This window comes from Alosa alosa, chromosome 17, assembly GCF_017589495.1.
Source record: "Alosa alosa isolate M-15738 ecotype Scorff River chromosome 17, AALO_Geno_1.1, whole genome shotgun sequence".
Taxonomy (NCBI): Eukaryota; Metazoa; Chordata; class Actinopteri; order Clupeiformes; family Clupeidae; genus Alosa; species Alosa alosa.
The window spans coordinates 551520-576082 of NC_063205.1; the positions used below are offsets into that span (position 1 = coordinate 551520).

Here is a 24563-nt window from a genome sequence, read left to right on the forward strand (position 1 = left end):
CACACACACACTCAGGCATGCCAAACAAGCATACACAAAAGTTTCAAGAGTGGGGGATGGAGTAAAATATGGAGACAAATTGAAGTGTGATTTATTTTCGCGGAACGGATGTACAGGACTGAGCGGCGGTCATATTTTGTACCGCTATGCGGTACATCTAGTTTTAGTAACGTCTACATCTTTGTGTAGGCTACAGTTAAATACTAAGCAATGGCCTCTGACTTAAATACCAAGGCAGTTAAATGACCGTGGTATGGTATAGTCTACGTGATACACAGGACAACACAGTAAACCCATTTAAAAAGCATAATCATCTCAGTATACCCATTTAAAATAGGCAAGGATACGTATTTAATAACATTTGGGGTTGCTCACAGTATAACCACCACTACAACTAACTAACTAACTAGACTACACCACTGGTTAAATGGCGCATTGCAATTTACAATTTGTGTGAGTTCAGGGGCATACAGAAAGTTGAAGTTTGGGTGACATCAATAAAGAAAATAGAAACAAAGGAATGTGTACAGACTCAAGTATGAATGATTAACAGTCACATGTGATGATTAACAGTCACATTAACAGAAGGTTCAGAGCAGCGGCAGACTTTTCTTGGTGCCACGCAAGTTATTGAAAGTCATGTGTTTTCAGAACGTAGTGGTGCTGTGCCATGTCCCATGTATAAGGGGCTTCATGTTGATCCAGTGACGGTGGGTGATGTCAGGGAGATGGATGTCAGGGGACTTGGAGAAAGGGGGAGGACATGCCACCTCAGACCACTCCAGCCAAACCACTTCACGTAGGCATTCCCTTGCTTGCAGACTAATGTAGATCATGGAGACCACCTTGCCGCCACCTCCAGTACATTCAGCCATCACCCATATCTTACCTGCAAAAAGGAAAGTTACAATAAAGTTAGTCAGACAATTTTACAACATTACAAAGCATCTAATCAGGCACTCAACACCACTAGTAATACCAATTAATTAAATATGTGTGTGCAATAAACTTTACTGCCTACCTAATGTTAACTACACATTTAAATATGCGGTGTGAATGTTATTAACTTAAGGCCAGCTTGAAAAATAACGCTATCAGTATGACTGATCATGGACGTTAGATGACAAACTAAGGTCTTTCTCAAATGTTCACCGAAATTCCTGGGAAGTGACTGGTTCTTGGCGTAGTGTTTAATGCAGGCGTTTCATTTATCGATCATTCACTTATGCGGTCTACAACTACCGACCTACCGATCTATTTTTTTTACAGTCTATGCTACCGACCTACCATCACAGAAGTAGCTCTAACAGGTGTCTGTCGTTAACGTTAGAAAAAATGCAACGCTGGCAAACTGGCTAGTAGTTACATTAACATGACGGGTTGATGAGGTCCATGCTTCACATTACGTTAACGTTAACTTGTGTTGCTTTATCACATCATACCGTTGCTTTATCACATCATATACTGTACTGACTGTCTAGTGTTATTAATCCCCATGTACAGTCAATGGTTACTCCATGTTGAGATGGCATACATCAAGATTGAGATATTTGAAAACAGCAACAACTAATAAAACCAAGTATATCATGCATCGACTGTTACGGGAGCTGTGTGCTAATCTTCACTTCAACGACTAACTTAGCCTCCCGTTAACGGTAACGTTAATGTAGCTGCTAACGTTAGCATCTAATTCGCTGTCCGTATTTCTGTTGTTAGCTCATTAGTATTTACCATACTAAATTGTCAGTCTATAATCAACATAATAAGCTCTCTTAGACGTATTTAAGAACACCAATAGACAAAAAAAAACTTTTCAATTGATACGCAACACTTACCAGACAAGAACAAACCGATTGTTGTTTGTACTGTTTAGCTAACTCACAGCCGCAAAATTCATCCAGCCAGCTAGCCTTCTGCGCCGAGTCGACCTGCGTTGTGTAAAGGAGAAGGGGGCGGGTTTCACTTGACAAGGGCGGTTTAACTCGGGCTGAGTGGCAACTGAGTGGGCTGCCTGACCGCGACTCCTCTTCACTGCGCGCATGCTTCAACTTTTGCCGCGCAGCCGCACTTCAAATTGGCTCCAAATTTTCCAAGATGGCGTCGCCTCGGCGGCTTCAATTCCATAGAACACTGTAGAATGCAGCCACACTGTCCAGTTCTATATATACAGTCTATGGTCTTAACAGTACACATGTAATACTCTTTTTGTCCACTGGTGGTTGTTTTGCGCTTGCCATCGAAAACGGAATGAAATGTAGGCCTACTTGCAAACAATGTAAGAGGCCTATGCTGACTATCAGTGCTCAAAGTATTCTAAAAGTTTATCAATTAATTGCTAATAACTAACTAACTTCTATTCAAGTCATATTTCTGGGACTTTCTGGGATAATTATTTCTTTTTTTTATCCACTCGTTCAAATGTTCATATAAAATGTACAATTCACATCAGGTGAGTGAAAGTGGTCATTTCAGATGTTTTTGCCAGCACTTCATAAAACTCTCATAGTTTGAGAATTATTTGTAGGATATTGCTTGTTCACAATTTGAGCTGTGTATGCAAAGACAGAGTTCAGAGTTCACACATTTTTAATATTTCATTTGAGCTACATTTTACACTGATATGGCATGATGGCAATATGAACTCAGCTAGCGATGGTATTACATTACAGTAGCCTATGATTAAATGTAATGGAATATTCAACTAAGGTAGACTGTTCACAGCACTAAGCTATTTATGGTTACTGATATACTCCGAGTCTCTGGCCCTCTATTAGAGCCAGGCATTTTGAGCTGGCCCTCGGAAGAAAAAGTTTGGGGACCACTGACCTAGCTAATAGACACAAGGCCTACTCACTGAACCCCCTTGCTAATTGTCTTTGCACCTTGCTTATTGTGTCAGAGGATTCATATGATTTAAATTGGCGTAGCTTTGTTGCAGAACTGTTTGGATTTACATACAAGTTGGTTCAATATTGCAAACAACTCATCTATATTATTTTTTACCACGTCTTGCCTTGCATACCTTTATTAGTCCCCGAGGGGCAATTCGGTTTACAGCCAACCCAAGTGCATTAGCACACTGTATAAAATGTATGCAATGTTAAGAATAATAAATAGACAAATAAATAAGTAAGTACTGCAGCAGTCATACATAACCTGTCTACAGCCATACACACACACACACACTCACACACACACTTCAAAATAATTCAGTGGAATTGCATGGATTCCAGTTGCTGCTACTGGAAGAAACTGGAATCCATGCATTTCCACTGAATTATTTTTGGAATCTGATCCCTTATCATACCTGTTCATTCTTACTCGTTGTTCGACTTATCGCGGACTAAATTCAAGATGGCTGCAAACGTTAAACTTCGTGGAAGATACTGTCTGTATAAATCGCCTTGTAAGTAAACTACCAGTGCTTTTCAAAGTTCTCAATGTCTCGTTTTAAATGTCAGGGCCCTCGGAAGTCTACCAATGAAGTGTGGAGATACATTGAGCCTCGTAAATGGGTGTAAAACAGTGATTTATTTGCATGCCTAGCCCGATGCCGAAGCACCACTACTGAAAAAGCTGTTGGTAGCATCTGCTAACTAGCGCCAGATTTTGGAGTGCAGGGGACAAGTCGAGATGGGCTATGAGACATACGTTCACACTCGGTATCATGTTTCAATACACTTTAGGTCAATATCACACCGGAATTCTCCTTTAAACTTTCCATCACATTTGGTGCCTCTGCCTAGCCACTTTGTAAATGTGTTAGAACCATAGATATAGAAAGCTAGATACCGCATTGACTGTCGAGTTCTATTAGGTGGCATCGTAAACGCGGCCGCTATATTGGTGCAGCACCTTTATTGTCTATGGGCAACACTTGCAGGCTATCACGGACACCTGTCTGATTTCCAGTCAGAGTCACATGCTCCTCCATTGGCCTCCAGTGATTGCTGCCCCCACCAAGATGGCGACACTATTTATGTACGTTCTGGAGCCCAATGTGGTATCTAGCTTTATAATATCTATGTTCTGGAGCCCAATGCGGTATCTAGCTTTCTAATATCTATGTTCTGGAGCCCAATGCGGTATCTAGCTTTATAATATCTATGTTCTGGAGCCCAATGCGGTATCTAGCTTTATAATATCTATGGTTAGAACTAGTTCTGTACTTTAAAGAACATTTTGAGCGATCACATAGACTACGTTTAATGTTGCAATATTATCAGAAGGCCCTACATGTGCAATTTGCTTTTGAGCATGATCTTACAAGAACATTTCAAAATGAATGGAAGGACACAGTGATGATGAGATTTTGCACTCAGCTGTAGCCTAGGCCTGCTAGTGGTGAGTCTGTTATAGCCTATTGTAAGCCTATGCAACTATTCTATTAAACACTATAGGCTATGTGCACTATGTTCCTGCACTATTTTCCCCCATGATCATATTGTTTCAGTTATCCAAGGATTATTCAGTTATTCAGTTAACCAAGGCTCGAAGGATGCTCTTTATTATACTGTATGGCAATTTTGGAAAAATAACTAATAAAAGTGAGGTGAGATGCCCCCCACCCACCCGGTGCTCAATGGCACCGGCCCTGGTTGAGGTTTATATTTGGGATGTCAAACATGAGGGGTCAGCATATTTAATCTGTTGACTGTTTATGGAAGGAGTCTCTTGCTTTTAGATGTTTTTCCAGGTAGTATATAAGTGAAGGGATAGACGAAAAAGGCTTTTAGAAAGAAGTATTTCGTAGTATGTTGAAAATACAAAAATAGCCTACAGTATTTGATTTTGATAAATTTTTTGGCTGCTGTATTTTGTATCTTATTTATGACCGCCGCGCAGCGAAGCGGCGGTCATATAGGTTTAGTCAGATTTTTTTTTTTTTTTTCGCGATGCCCAAATTTCCGTCAATGATTCCCGGGACACTGAAAGACCGGGTACATCTAAACTTGGTGGGCATGTAACCCCACATGGATAGCATGGAACCATCGTTTTGATCTGTAGCCCCCCCGCTGGACTGGACCCCCCGAAAGGAGGGTAGGGCAAACACAGTTTTCTGTGAATATCTCGAAAACTGTAGGGTTTAGGAGGACCATTTTTTTTTGTATGTTGATCTCAAGGGGCCATGTCAACCCATTCCATAACCACTCATTTCATGTATAGCGCCACCTAGTTAAACACAAAAAAGTAAAAATGAGGTGTTGTAATTGAAGGTATCTGTGACCTAACATAGTCAAAACTGCACGAAATTGGAATTGTAGGATCATTATGACACCCTCTGTATGCACGCCAAGTTTTGTGGAATTCCGTTCATGGGGGGCCACACAATAAATTAATTTATGTTACTATACACCAACTGGCCTGTAGGTGGCCGGAGACAGTTTTCTGTGAATATCTCGATAACCGTAGCCTAGGAGGTCCACCTTTTTATGTATGTTGGTCTTAAGGGGCATGTCAACCCATCCCATTACCACTTATTTCATGTATAGCCACCTAGTTAAAAATTAAAAGCAAAAAATTAGGTGTTTTCATCACAATATCTCTGTCTGTTTTGGACAAAACTGCACGAAATTAAAAGTGTAGGATCATTATGACACCCTCCGAATGCATGCCAAGTTTTGTGTACTTTCGTTCATGGGGGCCTTACAATAAAATAATTTATGTGTACATTTAGTGACGCATACACCAACAAGGATTCCCGGGACACTGAAAGACCGGGGTACACAAAACTTGGTGGGCATGTACCCCCACATGGATAGCATGGAACCGTCATTCTTCGTTTTGATCTGTAGCCCCCCGCTGGACTGGACCCCCCGAAAGGAGGGTAGGGCAGACACAGTTCTCTGTGAATATCTTGAGAACTGTAGGGCCTAGGATGACCAATTTTTTCCGTATGTTTGCCTCCAGGGGTCATGTTAACCCATTCCATGTGCACACATGTGCATAAACAGATACACACGCACACACATACATTTACAGTAATCATACGTATGACACATACTCACACAGTAGACATATGTACGCATGCATGCACATGCACAAACACACATATGCAGGCAAACACACAAGCACGCACATACACACACACACACACCCACACACATAAACATCAATTTGTACATGCACACATGCACACAATTCAAGAATTTTTACCGTCATCTACTCCCTGAATTTTTGGTCATTGATACCGGGACACCGAACCACCGGGTACATGAAATTTGGTGGGTATGTAGCCCCACTAGACTTTTACGGAAAAATTTCATTTTAGCCCCTCGGTACCACCACCAGCCCCCTGGCTGGGCCCCCGAACTGCAAAAAACAAACAGTTTTTCCTAAATAACTACCTGAACCGTGGCACTGAGGATGAAGAATCTTTTATGGTATGTTGGTCTCAAGGGCCCACATCAACCTGGCTCATAATCACTCATTTGTGATTTGCACCCCGGTAAAAAAATGAAAATGCAATATTATTCTGCTTTAATTGCCCCTATCTTCAGTTAAGATGTTCAGAACTGCACCAAATTTTATGTGTATGATTGACCTGGCATTCTCTGGGGGTATGCCAAGTTTTCGTAGAATTTCATCCATGGGGGTCTAAAAAATTAGGTTATGTGTACCATATTGGTTTTCAAAGGAGATTTTATTAGTGTCGCCAGCATAGCCTATTGACAATTTATGTTGTAAATAGGCCTACCTTATAATTCTACCTGTAGCTTAGGGAAGCTAACAGCTTTCTATTAGGATCTAGTTTGTTAGTTACCGTTTTGTCATAACTCCCTGATGCATTTTTGCATTTAGAATAGCCAGAGCGCGTGTATATCTCAATCGAAAATTAAACAATATCGGTGCCTATGGACTAGGCTGGGTGAACCCAGCCTGATCTGCCCGCTATTTATTTTTTTGATTTCTTAAAAGATTGAGCTTGGTCTGATGAAAGCCAGACTAGCCATGGACCTCAGTTACACAATGCAAGGGAACATGAATCAGCCTATATTTGCACCTAACAATAACGGACAAAAGCTCTTCAACTTTGGCCCGTTAAAATGTGTATGAACAGTCTAGCGACGCATTTCATCAAGGCCCATTTGGACATGTCAGTTATTTGCACCACTGGTTAGATGTAAAACAGCATTTTCGTTTCAGACTAGGCTACTGTTACTTAATTTGTGCATTAACAATAACGTTTCAGACTACTGTTACTTAATTTGTGCATTGACAAAAAGTATTACATGAACTAAAGATGACTAAAATCTTATGTAGAAGAAGAAACATTCACAAAAAATCCATCCATCCAAAATGACCTTTGTTTTTGATAGCTGTTGAAAACGACATGGAACTGACAGAGATGTTTTACACAAAAAAATAAATAAATAAATAAATAAATAACATTATGCTGATACCTTTTGCTTTTCCCAAATACAATGTAGCCTACAGGTGTAAGTGACCTTTCATCAATCCAGTTGCAATGGATGAACTGTGATTAACTGCCCTACTTGTGATTGTTTAGAGATTTTAAAGGTTTTATAACAATGCTACATCTTCTTTGGCTATTCTACAATCTATTCACCTTTTCAGCACCAGTAGGCTACTTTCTGTGCAGCCGCACACACACACTCAGGCATGCCAAACAAGCATACACAAAAGTTTCAAGAGTGGGGATGGAGTAAAATATGGAGACAAATTGAAGTGTGATTTATTTTCGCGGAACGGATGTACAGGACTGAGCGGCGGTCATATTTTGTACCGCTATGCGGTACATCTAGTTTGATACATTTTTAAGATGGGTATTTGGTATTTTATTTGGAAATACATTTTGATGTATTTGTGCCCATCCCTGGCCTACCACAACCTGAGGGAATTTAGGAATTACTCTTTCTGCTGTTAAAGAAAGAATGTGTTTGTGTTGTATGTATGCTGCTGCTGAGACCTTGAATTTCCCCTGGGGATCAATAAAGTATCTATCTATCTATCTATCTATCTATCTATCTAGCTCTTTGGTGCTGCTATCAATTAAGTATATTGAATAATTTGAAAATGATACTCTGAATCGCTTAGGCCTATTAACTTGAATATGGAGATCATGTGCTTCATGGCTATCTCAGATCACCAGTGAGTCACGTGAGGCCTGCATGTGTCCACTTTAGTGCTCCACGACACGTAGTTCAACTGATACGCATATTTAGGCGTAATGCAAGGATTTTGTATTTAATTAGGTGTGTCGGGCCGATTTGAGGGCCGCTTCGGACAAATTTTCTGTCCAAGTCCGTCCCTGGGTACGATGAATTATAAACAAGCTCTATCCCTCGCCGATAGAGAGGCAGGGTTCGTCCGGGGCGGCGCATGTGTGTAGCCAATACCGACACAGCGAGCCGCTTCGCTACCCCATAGTTATAGGCGACCTCACACACGTCCAGTCTGAGTAGCCTTTGGACCACAGCGGCACTTTCTCTCCGACAAAATATCAGATCTCCGCGTAGTGATGACGACCTCCGTGAGCCTCGGCACCGGTGCATCTATGCCCATAGTGGGTCTGGGCACGTGGAGGGTAGGTTAAACTGCGCCATCCTGCGTTTCTATGCTTGTTCTGTCCTCTGCTATGTGCGTTCTTGGCGTTTTATGAAAGATGATGAGTCATTGCGAAATTACCTCTGCAGTGATAGCCTATGGGTGATGGGCTACGGGTGATCTCTGATATGGGACAATAAACCTTAAACTAGAGAGCTTATACATGTATAAAGTATAGCCTACTAGATCAGTATATGTCAAGGCTCAAGGTGTTTTTGTGGTGGCCTATTTAGGTAGACAGATATAAAATACGATAAGAAAAACTTTTAAAAATATAAACACTTTTGCCATTAATTACAATCAAGTCCAGCTTAGGGTTTGAGAGACCTGCAAACATTTTAAACGAAAAACTTAAACACAAATTAAATTTACAGTTTTTTACAAAGTAACTTTGTTACTATTTTCAGAACCGTTCATTCAACATAAATCACCTGTTCAATATGACACAACTTAACATCAAAGTACTACTATTTCAAAAGGCAATTCACACGTTACATTTCAAATGAGTGTCTATTCATTTCCTTACAATGATCTAACTATCAATTGATACAACTGCTCAGATAGACAAGTAACTGTTGCATTGCTCTTAATCAATAATATAAAAACAATGACAAGACTACATTAAGGAGAATATCAATAATAAACAATAATAATAAAGAATGATAAGCAACTGTTGCATTACTCTTAATGCATAGTTGTATGGAAACAGACAAACAATCTTCCGTGTTTACTGCAAATCATGAAAGTTTCAAGATACTGTAACGAGATTCATTGTCATCAATTAGTTTTACAGTACTGTCTTTTATTTTATTTTTATTTTTTAATTCATAGCTAATTATTTTTGCTTTGATTCAAATAAAATGTTGTGATTATGTTTTGCATCAATATATTACAAACTTTGTTTAATGATTCCACTCTGTCTGTAGTATTCTCTCTACTACTGCAGTACCTTTACAGAGATGTATTTACTGTACATGTTGTACCACAATGAAACCTGTATCACCTATTTTGTTCTACAATATTTAATGATTGTACGAACAATGACACAGTAAAACTATCGGTTGCTTGTGTGCACAATCTATAGTTATGTTTCAATGGTATTTCACAGTAAATTTGTTTTTTGAACCAATGATTGTGCAGGTGCAAGATTTCTTTAAAGATGTGAATGCACAATGCAATATTTTGCACATTAGACAGCCTGTGTTACAAGTGATAACCGTTTTGAGTTTTGAAAAAAGACATGAAGGTTCTGAAAATAGTAGCAAAGTGATTGTAAAAAACTGTAAATTGAAAACAGCAATTGGAGCTACCGCTGGGCTACAGCATGCATTTATGGAGGACAAGGCAGCTCAAAGAACATTCATATCAACATTCGCATGCTGGCAAAGATTAGATTACTGGCTGCTATTGACTCGAAACACCAGCGTATGTAGAACGATGAGAGTGTGTGTGGGTGTGTGTGTGTGTGTGTGGTGCTGTGTGTGTGTGTGTGTGGTGCTGTGTGTGGGTGTGTGTGTGGTGCTGTGTGTGTGTGTGTGTGTGTGTGTGGTGCTGTGTGTGTGTGTGGTGCTGTGTGTATGTGTGGTGCTGTGTGTGTGGTGCTGTGTGTATATGTGTGGTGCTGTGTGTGTGTGTGTGTGTGTGGTGGTGCTGTGTGTATGTGTGGTGCTGTGTGTGTGTGTGTGTGTGTTAGAGGTCTGCACTCCCGCGGTAGACCCGCGGGTCCCCGACGCAAAAGACTGTGGCGTGGGACAACTTTTGAAAGCTCTTTGCGGGAGCGGGCGGGATGAGAGAGGTGCGTTCACGGGTGTGGGACAAACCGATGATTCACTGCACTCCAGCAAATTAAACATGTGCGTAAAATTAAATATGGAAATATAGTGTTCACAACTATAGTTCAGCTGGATGTTCTGTTAGGCAGCATTAAAAAATGGGGTTTAACCATAACTGACGGATAGCAGGCCTACAGTATAGCCTATTGTCGTTTACGTGGGTTCAATTTGTTCCTGCTGCTCATTGTCAAAACTCGAAATTGAAAGCATGAGGAAGAGGGCACCAGACTAGGCCTAGAATCATTCAGAACCAAGAAACTTAAAATCTGGAGTCTTTCTCAGGGTGTGTGCTCCTTTTGTGAGACAGAAAGAAAAGCTGAATAGGCTGTCCCTCCTGCACGCCGGCTTTAGCGGGCGGGGAGGACAGAGAATTGCGGAGGGCGGACCTCTAGTGACCTCTAGTGTGTGTGTGTGTGTGTGTGTGTGTGTGTGTGTGTGTGTGTGTGTGTGTGTGTGTGTGTGTGTGTGTGTGTGTGTGTGGTGTGTGTGTGTGTGTGTGTGTGTGTGTGTGGTGCTATGTGTGTTTGTGTGTGTGTGTGTGTGTGTGTGTGTGTGTGTGTGTGTGTGGTGCTGTGTGTGTGTGTGTGGTGCTGTGTGTGTGTGTGTGTGTGTGTGTGTGGTGCTGTGTGTGTGTGTGACCTTTGCTCTCTGCTCTGTGACCCAAGGCATCTGAGGGCCAGGTGGGGCAGGCGGTGCGGGCGGCCATCTTGTCGGGCTACCGGCACATTGACGGGGCGTTCGTCTACCAGAACGAGGCGGAGGTGGGGGCGGGGCTAAAGGCCATGATGCAGCAGGGCGTGGTCAAGAGGGAGGAGCTTTTCATCGTCAGCAAGGTAACTATAGCAACATAGAGTCTAAGGAAACTGTCTGTGTGTGCATCACTTTGTCTGTTTGTGTGTGTGTGTGTGTGTGTGTGTATGTATGTATGTGTGACAGGGCTGGACTGGGACTAAAAAATGGCCCGGGCATTTTTGGCCATGGCGGCCCACCATGATTATTTATACGATATGCTGAGGCACACGACATACCAGAGGATATATGCGCACATTTATCATCCATTTCGGGAAAGCAATGTTTCACTAATATTACATGAAAATAATAACTGTAAGCTGTAACACCTGCAAACTATAACTTTATGGCAAGCTAAAATAACACTAAGTTGGACACCGAGTCTACTCATAGCATTATTTGAAAACAAAGGCTATTAAAACACACACACACACACACACACACACACACACACCCACTGGTGACCACCTCCAAACCAGCAAGGACGAGGTTGTGCACAAAACTCTATAGGCTACTATTATTATGCATGTTTTAAGTCTGACTGAATAAAATGAGTCCTGCAATTATTTCTTATGTTGAGCATTTACACGCTTTTAGCCTACAATCTCCCCAGATACTATTAAGTGAAGATACACACATACCAAAACATTTTCATTGTTACGGGCTATCATAATTTATGTGTCATTCTGTCTTTCTGAGTGCGTGCGTGTGTAGCCTACGTGTGTGTACCTGCCTGTATGCGCACAGAAATGTGATAGGTTTGCTTGTTGTACTGCGTCAAGATTGACAACAATTTCAACCAATCATGACTGACTTCAGATCTCAAAAAGTGAAGTGCGTTCTGAGGCCGACCACTCGTTGATTTGTTGTGGATAACTGATTTTATTTTTGCTCCTCTCCGCGTCGACGACAATCGAATAGCGCAATGTAAAATGCAGATGGCTTCTTTGCTACTGATGCATGTTGCAGAGACACGCTCAAATGCATGTCAATCGACAGCGGAGGAGCAGGTGGTCACCCAGCCTTCCACACACACACACACACACACACACAACAGCCCTCCCTGCATGAAACATTTATAAAACGACTATTAAAAGCAAATATATATCGGCGCAATGTATGATTCGTATTTGAACCTGAAGCATAGACGGTGACGCAGTAATATCAATGTGCAATGAGTCTTCCAACAGAAATCAATGGGATTTTACAAAATGCCAAATAAAAGACGACAGAAACTGTATTTCGCTACGCTACTTGTTTTGGAACATCAACGAACACCACTAACCACTTGGTGAGTTGCACAGTTTTGAAAACGAACGTTAAGGGTAGTTTTAGGACATGTTTGAGTAGCCTACTACAGTATGCCCATTGCCAGCCACCCTGAGAAGTCAAAGGCAATTCAAAACTAGTCAAAAAAGTCGAGACAGGACCAATCGTCAAAATTTCGGCGTCCACCACTCTAGTTCATCCAAAACAAACCAGAAAAGGGCCTTAAAGTGCTAAAAAACGGAAATTTCCTTTAAGGATGGTTGATGAACCCAGTGTGTGTGTGTGTGTGTGTGTGTTAAGGATGGTTGATGAACCCCATGTGTGAGTGTGTGTGTGTGTTAAGGATGGTTGATGCTCCGAAGGTCGTGGAGTTTGCAAAGCACCTGTTTGTTCTGTCTGATCACAATAACTCTGACTGGTCACATGACTAGCTGTGTCCAATCATTTGAACTGGTCACATGACTAGCTGTGTCCAATCATAATCATTTGAACTGGTCACATGACTAGCTGTGTCCAGTCACAATTGCTGATCACAATCACTCTTAGCTCACATGGTCAGCTGTGTCCGATCAGAATAATCGTTTTCTACCAGAGTTAGTGTGAGTGTGTTTCTACCATTGAGTTACTGTGAGTGTATGTGTGTATGTGTGTTTCTACCATAGAGTTAGTGTGTGTGTGTGTGTGTTTTATACCATAGAGTTAGTGTGTGTGTGTGTGTTTCTACCATAGAGTTAGTGTGTGTGTGTTTCTACCATAGAGTTAGTGTGTGTATGTGTTTCTACAATAGAGTTAGTGTGTGTATGTGTTTCTACCATAGAGTTAGTGTGTGTATGTGTGTGTTTGTGTTTCTACCAGGGTCATTCCACGTCAATTCAACCAGGGTCCACACACTTAGGTCTCAAAAAATTCTGAAAAAATTACCAAGTGTACCTATGTTACCCAGGAAAATGTAAAATGACTTTTATGTAAGATCAATACTTTCCAAGATACAGCCAGTTTTACAGGGGGGGGGGTGTCAATTTTGTTCGGCCTCTTTTTTGTCAAAGTTCACAAGCCCAAAGCACAAGAACTAAACCATGTAGGAGGCTCAAATTGTGCATGCTGGTACACCAATAGGAATAGTATGTAGCAAATACATAATGTCACATTTGGTCTGGATGATCCTGCATGGTCATAGCTGTCCCTCAAAGTTGATCAAAATGTTATTGGAGTTTTTTGGGTTCTGTTTAGGCCTTCAGAAGACATATTTGTACTCAACATAGGCTCTTGATTTATTTCCCTTACTGAGATAAGTAAAAAACACTCTCTCAAAAAGCAATGAACAGAAAAGAAATCCCTTCAGGGTCTGAACAGCAGACCTCACAAGTCTGAAAAATCATTTTGGAACAAAATCGACACCCCCCTCCCCCTGTAAAACTGGCTGTATCTTGGAAAGTATTGATCTTACATAAAAGTAATTTAACAGTGTGTCACCTGGATGACATTATAGGTACAAATTTTTTCAGATTTTTTTGAGACCTATACATGTGTGTGTGTGTCTGTGTGTATGTGTGTGTGTGTGTGTGTGTGTGTGTATGTGTGCGTGCGTATGTGTGCGTGTGTGTGTGTGTGTGTGTGTGTGTGTGCGTGTGTGTGTGTGTGTGTGTGTAGTTGTGGTGTACTTTCCACCAGCGGACTCTTGTGAGGGGCGCGTGTGAGAAGACTCTGCAGGACCTTCAGCTGGACTCCCTGGACCTTTACCTCATGCACTTCCCCATCGGATTCCAGGTGTGTGTGTGTGTGTGTGTGTGTGTGTGTGGTGTGTGGTGTGTGTGTATGTGTGTGTGTATGTGGTGTGTGTGTGTTTGTGGTGTGTGTGTGTGTTTGTGGTGTGTGTGTGTATGTAGTGACTAGATGTTTGCTGTTGCAGCCTGGTGTGTGTGTGTAGTGACAAGATGTTTGCTGTTGTGTGTGTGTGTGTGTGTGTGTGTGTGTGTGTGTGTATGTTGCAGCCTGGAGACGATCTCTTTCCTCTGGGGACTGACGGCCAAGTCATCGGAGACGACAGCAACTTCCTGGACACATGGGAGGTGTGTGTGTGTGTGTGTGTGTGTGTGTGTGTGAGTGTGTGTGCGTGCGTGCGTGTGTGTGTGAGAGAGTGTGTGTGTGTGTGTATGTGTGTGTGTGTGTGCGTGCATGTGTGCGTGCGTGCGTGTGTGTAGTGTGTGTGTGCGTGTGTGAGTAGTGTGTGTGTGTGTGTGTATGTGTGTGTGTAAGTGTGTGTGTGCGTGTGTGTGCGGTGTGTGTGTGTGTGTGTGTGTGGTGTGTGTGTGTTGTAGTGTGTGCGTGCGTGTGCGTGCGGTGTGTGCGGTGTGTGTGTGCGGTGTGTGTGTGCGGTGTGTGTGTGTGGTGTGTGTGTGTGTGTGTATGTGATGCGTGTGGCGTCGTGTAATGCGCGATGTGGCGTGTGTCGCGCGCATTAATGCGTGTGTGTGTGTGCGTTGTGCGTGTGTGTGGTTGGTTGGGAGGAGTGTATGGTGTTAGCTATGATAGCCAAATGGCACTAACCAATCCTGTAGAATGAAACCAGTAGTAAAATGTGTGTGTGTGTGCGTCGTGCGTGTGTGTGTTGTTTGTGTGTGTGGTACCAGGTTGGGTTTTGTCCCGCTTCATAAACACGAATGCTTTGCAAAGCTGTTTTCAACTTTATCTTCAGAAAAATATAGTTGACAGCGCGAGTTGATTTAAGACTCAAATCTTTATTTTAATGAATTTAAGACTCATATCTTTATTTTAATGCATTTAAGACTCAAATCTTTATTTTAATGCATTTAAGACTCATACCTTTATTTTAATGCATTTTTGATGAATGTACAGAATGGACAGTCAAAGTGCATGTGTTGTAACTCTTAATGTATTGTAACGCTTTATATATACACATGTGTTTGCAACGCTTTATATATTCACGTATTATAATGCTGTATACATGTATAGTACGATTTGATACATGTGTTGTAACACTTTATGGGCTATATTTTAACGGTCTGAAACGGAAGTGTCTTTGCACAAAACGCAAGTCACTTTGTGGGCGGATCTTGGGCGCTGATGCTATTTTACGGGATATTTGACTGTTGCGCCTGACTCAAATCTAAAATGGGGTGGTCTGAAGTAGCTACATTAATCACGGGTGTGGTTTGGGCGTAACGTGCAATAAACCAATCAGGGCGTCATCTCACATTCCCTTTAACAACAGGCGCGCTTGTTCCATAGCTGATGGCTGTTATGGTGGTGTATTTGCCCGGTGCAGCCAGGAGCGTTCACAGCGCTATAATTGTACTGTTTAGTTAGGAACGGTCAGGTATTGATTTTTCCTCTTGACAAAATGTAAGACATACTTTCCGATGTTTTGGGATCACTCTCACTGAATCACGAGATTATGAATGCAAGGTGATATTTTTGCTATGTACAATGTAATCTAACATTACCTCTCTATAGACAATGCATATCTTCTGTCAGTTAATCTCTTCTCTCCCGTGCTGCTGGGGCATTTGAGTTAAATGGCATCGGCATGCAATTCAACATCACGTCTCCTTAAGTCATCTAATATTTCCTCATCAACACATCCGTGATTCGTGAAAATGTGTACGCTAGATTTATATACCTATTTTTTCACATCTTAATGGACACCACACTGATTTCCCTCGAGTGGTAATATTTGTCTTTGAAATTATGTATGGTTTATCGAAATGGGAACTACGTTGTAGATGAGTGGAGCGAAGTGTGCGTTGCGCAGCACAGGCAGCCTGTGAGAAACAGTTTCCAAGTTGACCTAACTTTCGACTCTGCACAGTATATCCCATTAACTGCATGACAGTAGGCTATTTACAATATTTTATGTTAAGTAGAGTTTGTAAACACTTTATCATCAACTTAATGCACGCACAACATTCGTTTGAGCAGGAGAGAGAATATCAGTGAATGGATGCAGCAACTACAGAAATTGTAGCCATACTTGCTGCTTTCTTGTACTATTTGCTGGTTAACAGCACATAAAAGCTGATTTAAGCTAATTCACTAACTCAAGACTTCAAGGCCATCATGGATATAAAACGTTTGTTGAAAATAAGGAGGATGGAGGGAACATAACAAAGCCTGGAGTTATTTCAGATGGACTACAGCAAGGTAGCAATGATGCTGCTTAAAACCTTAATAATGGTTATAATGCTTAGGTAGGAGTTATTTCAGATGGGCTACAACAAGGTAGCAATGATGCTGCTTAAAACCTTAATAATGGTTATAATGCTTAGGTAGGAGTTATTTCAGATGGGCTACAGCAAGGTAGCAATGATGCTGCTTAAAACCTTAATAATGGTTATAATGCTTAGGTAGGAGTTATTTCAGATGGACTACAGCAAGGTAGCAATGATGCTGCTTAAAACCTTAATAATGGTTATAATGCTTAGGTAGGAGTTATTTCAGATGGGCTACAACAAGGTAGCAATGATGCTGCTTAAAACCTTAATAATGGTTATAATGCTTAGGTAAGAGTTATTTCAGATGGGCTACAACAAGGTAGCAATGATGCTGCTTAAAACCTTAATAATGGTTATAATGCTTAGGTAAGAGTTATTTCAGATGGGCTACAACAAGGCAGCAATGATGCTGCTTAAAACCTTAATAATGGTTATAATGCTTAGGTAAGAGTTATTTCAGATGGGCTACAACAAGGCAGCAATGATGCTGCTTAAAACCTTAATAATGGTTATAATGCTTAGGTAAGAGTTATTTCAGATGGGCTACAACAAGGTTGGCACAATGATGCTGCTTAAAACCTTAATAATGGTTATAATGCTTAGGTAAGAGTTATTTCAGATGGGCTACAACAAGGTTGGCAATGATGCTGCTTAAAACCTTAATAATGGTTATAATGCTTAGGTAAGAGTTATTTCAGATGGGCTACAACAAGGTTGGCACAATGATGCTGCTTTAAAACCTTAATAATGGTTATAATGCTTAGGTAAGAGTTATTTCAGATGGGCTACTACAAGGTTGGCACAATGATGCTGCTTAAAACCTTAATAATGGTTATAATGCTTAGGTAAGAGTTATTTCAGATGGGCTACTACAAGGTTGGCAATGATGCTGCTTAAAACCTTAATAATGGTTATAATGCTTAGGTAGGAGTTATTTCAGATGGGCTACAACAAGGTTGGCACAATGATGCTGCTTAAAACCTTAATAATGGTTATAATGCTTAGGTAGGAGTTATTTCAGATGGGCTACAACAAGGTGGGCAATGATGCTGCTTAAAACCTTAATAATGGTTATAATGCTTAGGTAGGAGTTATTTCAGATGGGCTACAACAAGGTGGGCAATGATGCTGCTTAAAACCTTAATAATGGTTATAATGCTTAGGTAGGAGTTATTTCAGATGGGCTACAACAAGGTGGGCACAATGATGCTGCTTAAAACCTTAATAATGGTTATAATGCTTAGGTAAGAGTTATTTCAGATGGGCTACTACAAGGTTGGCAATGATGCTGCTTAAAACCTTAATAATGGTTATAATGCTTAGGTAAGAGTTATTTCAGATGGGCTACAACAAGGTAGCAATGATGCTGCTTAAAACCTTAATAATGGTTATAATGCTTAGGTAAGAGTTATTTCAGATGGGCTACAACAAAGGTAGCAATGATGCTGCTTAAACCCTTAATAATGGTTATAATGCTTAGGTAAGAGTTATTTCAGATGGGCTACAACAAGGTAGCAATGATGCTGCTTAAAACCTTAATAATGGTTATAATGCTTAGGTAAGAGTTATTTCAGATGGGCTACAACAAGGTAGCAATGATGCTGCTTAAAACCTTAATAATGGTTATAATGCTTAGGTAAGAGTTATTTCAGATGGGCTACAACAAGGTAGCAATGATGCTGCTTAAAACCTTAATAATGGTTATAATGCTTAGGTAAGAGTTATTTCAGATGGGCTACTACAAGGTAGCAATGATGCTGCTTAAAACCTTAATAATGGTTATAATGCTTAGGTAAGAGTTATTTCAGATGGGCTACAACAAGGTAGCAATGATGCTGCTTAAAACCTTAATAATGGTTATAATGCTTAGGTAAGAGTTATTTCAGATGGGCTACAACAAGGTGGCAATGATGCTGCTTAAAACCTTAATAATGGTTATAATGCTTAGGTAAGAGTTATTTCAGATGGGCTACAACAAGGTAGCAATGATGCTGCTTAAAACCTTAATAATGGTTATAATGCTTAGGTAGGAGTTATTTCAGATGGGCTACAACAAGGCAGCAATGATGCTGCTTAAAACCTTAATAATGGTTATAATGCTTAGGTAGGAGTTATTTCAGATGGGCTACAACAAGGCAGCAATGATGCTGCTTAAAACCTTAATAATGGTTATAATGCTTAGGTAAGAGTTATTTCAGATGGGCTACAACAAGGCAGCAATGATGCTGCTTAAAACCTTAATAATGGTTATAATGCTTAGGTAAGAGTTATTTCAGATGGGCTACAACAACTATGGCACAATGATGCTGCTTAAAACCTTAATAATGGTTATAATGCTTAGGTAAGAGTTATTTCAGATGGGCTACAACAAGGTTGGCACAATGATGCTGCTTAAAACCTTAATAATGGTTATAATGCTTAGGTAAGAGTTATTTCAGATGGGCTACAACAAGGTTGGCACAATGATGCTGCTTAAAACCTTAATAATGGTTATAATGCTTAGGTAAGAGTTATTTCAGATGGGCTACAACAAGGTGGGCACAATGATGCTGCTTAAAACCTTAATAATGGTTATAATGCTTAGGTAAGAGTTATTTCAGATGGGCTACAACAAGGTGGGCACAATGATGCTGCTTAAAACCTTAATAATGGTTATAATGCTTAGGTAAGATTATTTCAGATGGGCTACAACAAGGTGGGCACAATGATGCTGCTTAAAACCTTAATAATGGTTATAATGCTTAGGTAAGAGTTATTTCAGATGGGCTACAACAAGGTTGGCACAATGATGCTGCTTAAAACCTTAATAATGGTTATAATGCTTAGGTAAGAGTTATTTCAGATGGGCTACAACAAGGTTGGCACAATGATGCTGCTTAAAACCTTAATAATGGTTATAATGCTTAGGTAGGAGTTATTTCAGATGGGCTACAACAAGGTGGGCACAATGATGCTGCTTAAAACCTTAATAATGGTTATAATGCTTAGGTAAGAGTTATTTCAGATGGGCTACAACAAGGTTGGCACAATGATGCTGCTTAAAACCTTAATAATGGTTATAATGCTTAGGTAGGAGTTATTTCAGATGGGCTACAACAAGGTGGGCACAATGATGCTGCTTAAAACCTTAATAATGGTTATAATGCTTAGGTAAGAGTTATTTCAGATGGGCTACAACAAGGTAGCACAATGATGCTGCTTAAAACCTTAATAATGGTTATAATGCTTAGGTAAGAGTTATTTCAGATGGGCTACAACAAGGTTGGCACAATGATGCTGCTTAAAACCTTAATAATGGTTATAATGCTTAGGTAAGAGTTATTTCAGATGGGCTACAACAAGGTAGCACAATGATGCTGCTTAAAACCTTAATAATGGTTATAATGCTTAGGTAAGAGTTATTTCAGATGGGCTACAACAAGGTGGGCACAATGATGCTGCTTAAAACCTTAATAATGGTTATAATGCTTAGGTAAGAGTTATTTCAGATGGGCTACAACAAGGTTGGCACAATGATGCTGCTTAAAACCTTAATAATGGTTATAATGCTTAGGTAAGAGTTATTTCAGATGGGCTACAACAAGGTTGGCACAATGATGCTGCTTAAAACCTTAATAATGGTTATAATGCTTAGGTAAGAGTTATTTCAGATGGGCTACAACAAGGTGGGCAAAATGATGCTGCTTAAAACCTTAATAATGGTTATAATGCTTAGGTAAGAGTTATTTCAGATGGGCTACAACAAGGTTGGCACAATGATGCTGCTTAAAACCTTAATAATGGTTATAATGCTTAGGTAAGAGTTATTTCAGATGGGCTACAACAAGGTTGGCACAATGATGGTGCTTAAAACCTTAATAATGGTTATAATGCTTAGGTAAGAGTTATTTCAGATGGGCTACAACAAGGTTGGCACAATGATGGTGCTTAAAACCTTAATAATGGTTATAATGCTTAGGTAAGAGTTATTTCAGATGGGCTACAACAAGGTTGGCAAAATGATGCTGATTAAAACCTTAGCGCAGCTGGAATAATGCTTAGGCCAGGGGTGGGCAAACTCCGGCCCGCCAAGCACTTTCATCCGGCCCGCTGGTGGTTGTGCGGCCCGCCGGCCAATTTTCAAAACCCAGTGTGGCCCTTGAGCCAAAAAGTTTGCCCACCCCTGGCTTAGGCTGATGTTAAAGCGCACGCGATGTTTAAAGCCATACACAATGGTCAATTGGAACAAAACTAAAGGTAACTTTAGCCTTTATAGGGCTGTATAAAGTTGTCCAAATTAATAGGTCATAATTAGGCGTTGTTGTTGTAAAGATATTGCATGTAGATGTTGTACTATATAGGCTACTAAATATTTAGGTGACCAATGCACAAACAAAACCGGGAAACGGACAAATATTATCAAGGCTTTGAATGTTTCCGTCTGTGCACGGGGGTGTCTGTAGATCGGTGTGCATAGCATTCATTCCTGCAGGCCTGTGGTCATGCATGCGCCCTTAAAATAGCATCTGAATTTGCGCCACTGACTTTAGACCAGGGAGTTCCTGGTCTGTGGCGAATTGTTTTCTGAAACTGCAAAATATCAACAGTGAACGTTTTAGCGCCGAACACGCCCGTCTTTTAAGCTGAACCGCAATCGAATTCCCTAATTTACAGGCACGTACCTGTGGAGGGAAAATTCCAATATGCGCTGACTGCAAAATAGGAAAGACAAAAGTGCGAGTATACAAAGTCAATTGCGCTGGTGTGCACGATAGAGCCCATATACTAGTGCTTCCACTAACGACTCATTTTCTATCGACTAATCTAAACGACTAAATTTTTTAAAAATCAAGTGTTTGTTATTTTGTTGTGTCCATTTCATTTTGAACTCAACTGAAGAGCCAAAACATAAAATATTTATCACCCTACTTTTGTTAGAAGCTCATTAAGTAAACTGTTCAAAAACATTATGTATTAAAAAAAAAACCTCAGATCTAATGTCAAACCTTTACTTTATTTGTATGCCAGTCGTTGCCATGGACATAGACAATGTTCAATGTTTCAAATACCACACGCGCACACACACACACACACACACACACTTTGATGTAAATCTGGTGTTGTTTATGTGTGTGTGTAGGCTATGGAGGAGCTAGTGGACTGTGGACTGGTCAAAGCCATTGGCGTCTCCAACTTCAACCAGCAGCAGATTGAGGCCATCTTGAACAAGCCCGGACTCAAGTACAAGCCTGCCAACAACCAGGTAGCCCCGTACACACACACACACACACACACACACACACCTACTCACTCAAATACACACACACTTTTAACAAGTTCCAACCAGGTAAGCAAACACACACACACACACACACACACACACACACACACACACACACACGTACAAACCAACCACCCACCCACCCACACACACACGTACAAACCAACCACCCACCCACCCACACACACGCACACACACGTACAAACCAACCACCCACACACACGTACCAACCACCCACACACACACACACACACACACACGTACAAACCAACCATCCACCCACACACACACACACACACACACACACACGTACAAACCAACCACCCACCCACACACACACACACGTACAAACCAACCACCCCACACACACACACACACAAACACACGTACGAACCAACCACCCACCCACACACACACACACGTACGAACCAACCAGGGCCGTGGGAAGTGAGTTTTGGTTGGGGGTGCTGTAGTGGGGGGAAAAAAAAAGTTATTGTATTTTATTTAAACGCCTTTCTCTGTTAATGAACAACAGCATGACACACAGCACAGGCATACATTACTGTCAAGAACATTATGGCTACACTACAGAAAAAATGCGACAAAATGTCGCAAACCACAGATTGATACTAACGCAAGCAAAGTAACCGTCTGCTATCTGACACTACACTAGTAAGGTAACAAAGTTGCTGTAGCCTTGCACGAAATTGGCCGGTGAACACGCGTGAAATATAAAACTGTTGAACACCAACATTAATAAAACTTAATAATTATTGGCGCTTCTGACATGGGTGTCAAAACAGGCTAAAGACCCTATCGCACAGCATATTAGACAGAACACATTGACTCAAAACATATGCATAACATAGGCCTACACAACGCAATATTCATAGGCTAGCCTACATTAAATTGATCCACATATCACAAATATAGCCTACAACAAATGCTGACATTATAAACGGACAGTGTAGCCTTTAACCTACACTTTCAAAAAGAAGAGAAAGCACGCTCTGAGGAGGCCACTGAAACAGGCACGCAAAGACACAGATGAATAAGTTCATCTACCTCGCTGAAGAGAGCTCTTGTTTGTGGATGGAGCTTACTCAATATCCATGCCACCTTTCACCGTGGTGCGCCGAGACTCCCCGATAACACTATGCATCATTTTAAGCTGAAGATCGAGGCGGCCCGTGTTCAGCTCCTTCAGCTCACGGTAATATTCAGGTACTTAATATGGCATATTGTCGTACCATAAAGCTAGCGCCATAGGATATCTCCCTCAGCTTTGTTTTGTTAATTTGTTTAGTTTTTGTTTAGATCTCCAGGTCTAATGGAACATTTTAGTGCATAATAGAATAATAGGGGGATGGAGGGCTGATCGTGAGTGGCAGCCTATGACATAAATACGCGTGCTTTTACCCCCAGCACCCCCACTTCCCACGGCTATGGAACCAACCACCCACACACACACACACACGCACACACGTACAAACCAACCACCCACACACACACACACACACGTATGAACCAACCACCCACACAAACACACACACACGCACACACGTACGAACCAACCACCCACACACACACACACAGACACACACACGTACGAACCAACCACCCACACACACACACACACACTAGGGGTGGGCGATATATATTGTCTGCGATAATATCGTGATTGTTGTTTTAACGATTTGCAAATTTACATTATCGAGTATTTAAATTACTTATGGGGAAATAACACTCAAAATCAGGCATTGAAACCTCATACATTCACTAAATCCAGGAGGTGTATGCGAGAGAAGCCCCTGGCTGCTGCAGAGCAAGTGTCACATGATCGCTATAGTGGTTCCACGTTGACACACGCACGCCTAATGTTTATTTTGTGCAGCAAGAGTAGCACTTGGGATTTTGTGCAGTGAGAGGTAGGCTACTTGGGATTTTGTGCAGTGAGAGGTAGACTAGGCTACTTGGGATTTTGTGCAGCGAGAGGTAGGCTACTTGGGATTTTGTGCAGCGAGAGGTAGGCTACTTGGGATTTTGTGCAGTGAGAGGTAGGCTACTTGGGATTTTGTGCAGTGAGAGGTAGGCTACTTGGGATTTTGTGCAGTGAGAGGTAGGCTACTTGGGATTTTGTGCAGTGAGAGGTAGGCTACTTGGGATTTTGTGCAGCAAGAGTAGCTACTTGGGATTTTGTGCAGTGAGAGGTAGGCTACTTGGGATTTTGTGCAGTGAGAGGTAGGCTACTTGGGATTTTGTGCAGCGAGAGGTAGGCTACTTGGGATTTTGTGCAGTGAGAGGTAGGCTAGGCTACTTGGGATTTTGTGCAGCTACTTCTATTCAAGTAGCATTGATGAGTCACCTTTTTTCCTACACGGTATTATATGGAGAGAAAACATTAGCCTTTAAGTATTTTAATAGTCAGTTGTAAGCAACAAACTCTTCTCATGTAACCCTTTTGTAAATGGACTGAAGTTCGCTCTAAATATCTATGTTTATCGATTATGCTAACCGTTAGCATCTCTATGGGATTTCTCATATACATTAGCCATAAGCTAACACATTAGTTTCTATTCTGGAATGCTAGCCTACATGATTGCTCTTAAACAA

The 24563-nt window shown here is 41.1% G+C and overlaps 1 protein-coding gene across 3 annotated transcripts in view; it reads left to right on the top strand.

Annotated features, from left to right (window-relative positions):
- Window positions 1–8371: 8371 nt before the first annotated feature.
- LOC125310286 (aldo-keto reductase family 1 member B10-like) overlaps window positions 8372–24563 on the top strand; it is a 28985-nt gene continuing 12793 nt past the window's right edge. Inside the window, exons 1-5 of one of the 3 annotated variants that reach the window (XM_048267573.1) lie at window positions 8373–8548; window positions 11066–11233; window positions 14109–14225; window positions 14450–14527; window positions 21810–21932. In XM_048267573.1, coding sequence (XP_048123530.1) covers window positions 8483–8548; window positions 11066–11233; window positions 14109–14225; window positions 14450–14527; window positions 21810–21932 — 552 coding nt within the window. In that variant the 5' untranslated portion in view covers window positions 8373–8482. Of the gene's footprint in view, window positions 8549–11065; window positions 11234–14108; window positions 14226–14449; window positions 14528–21809; window positions 21933–24563 lie in introns of all 3 variants that reach the window. The other 2 variants (XM_048267574.1, XM_048267576.1) reach the window with 2 other exon arrangements.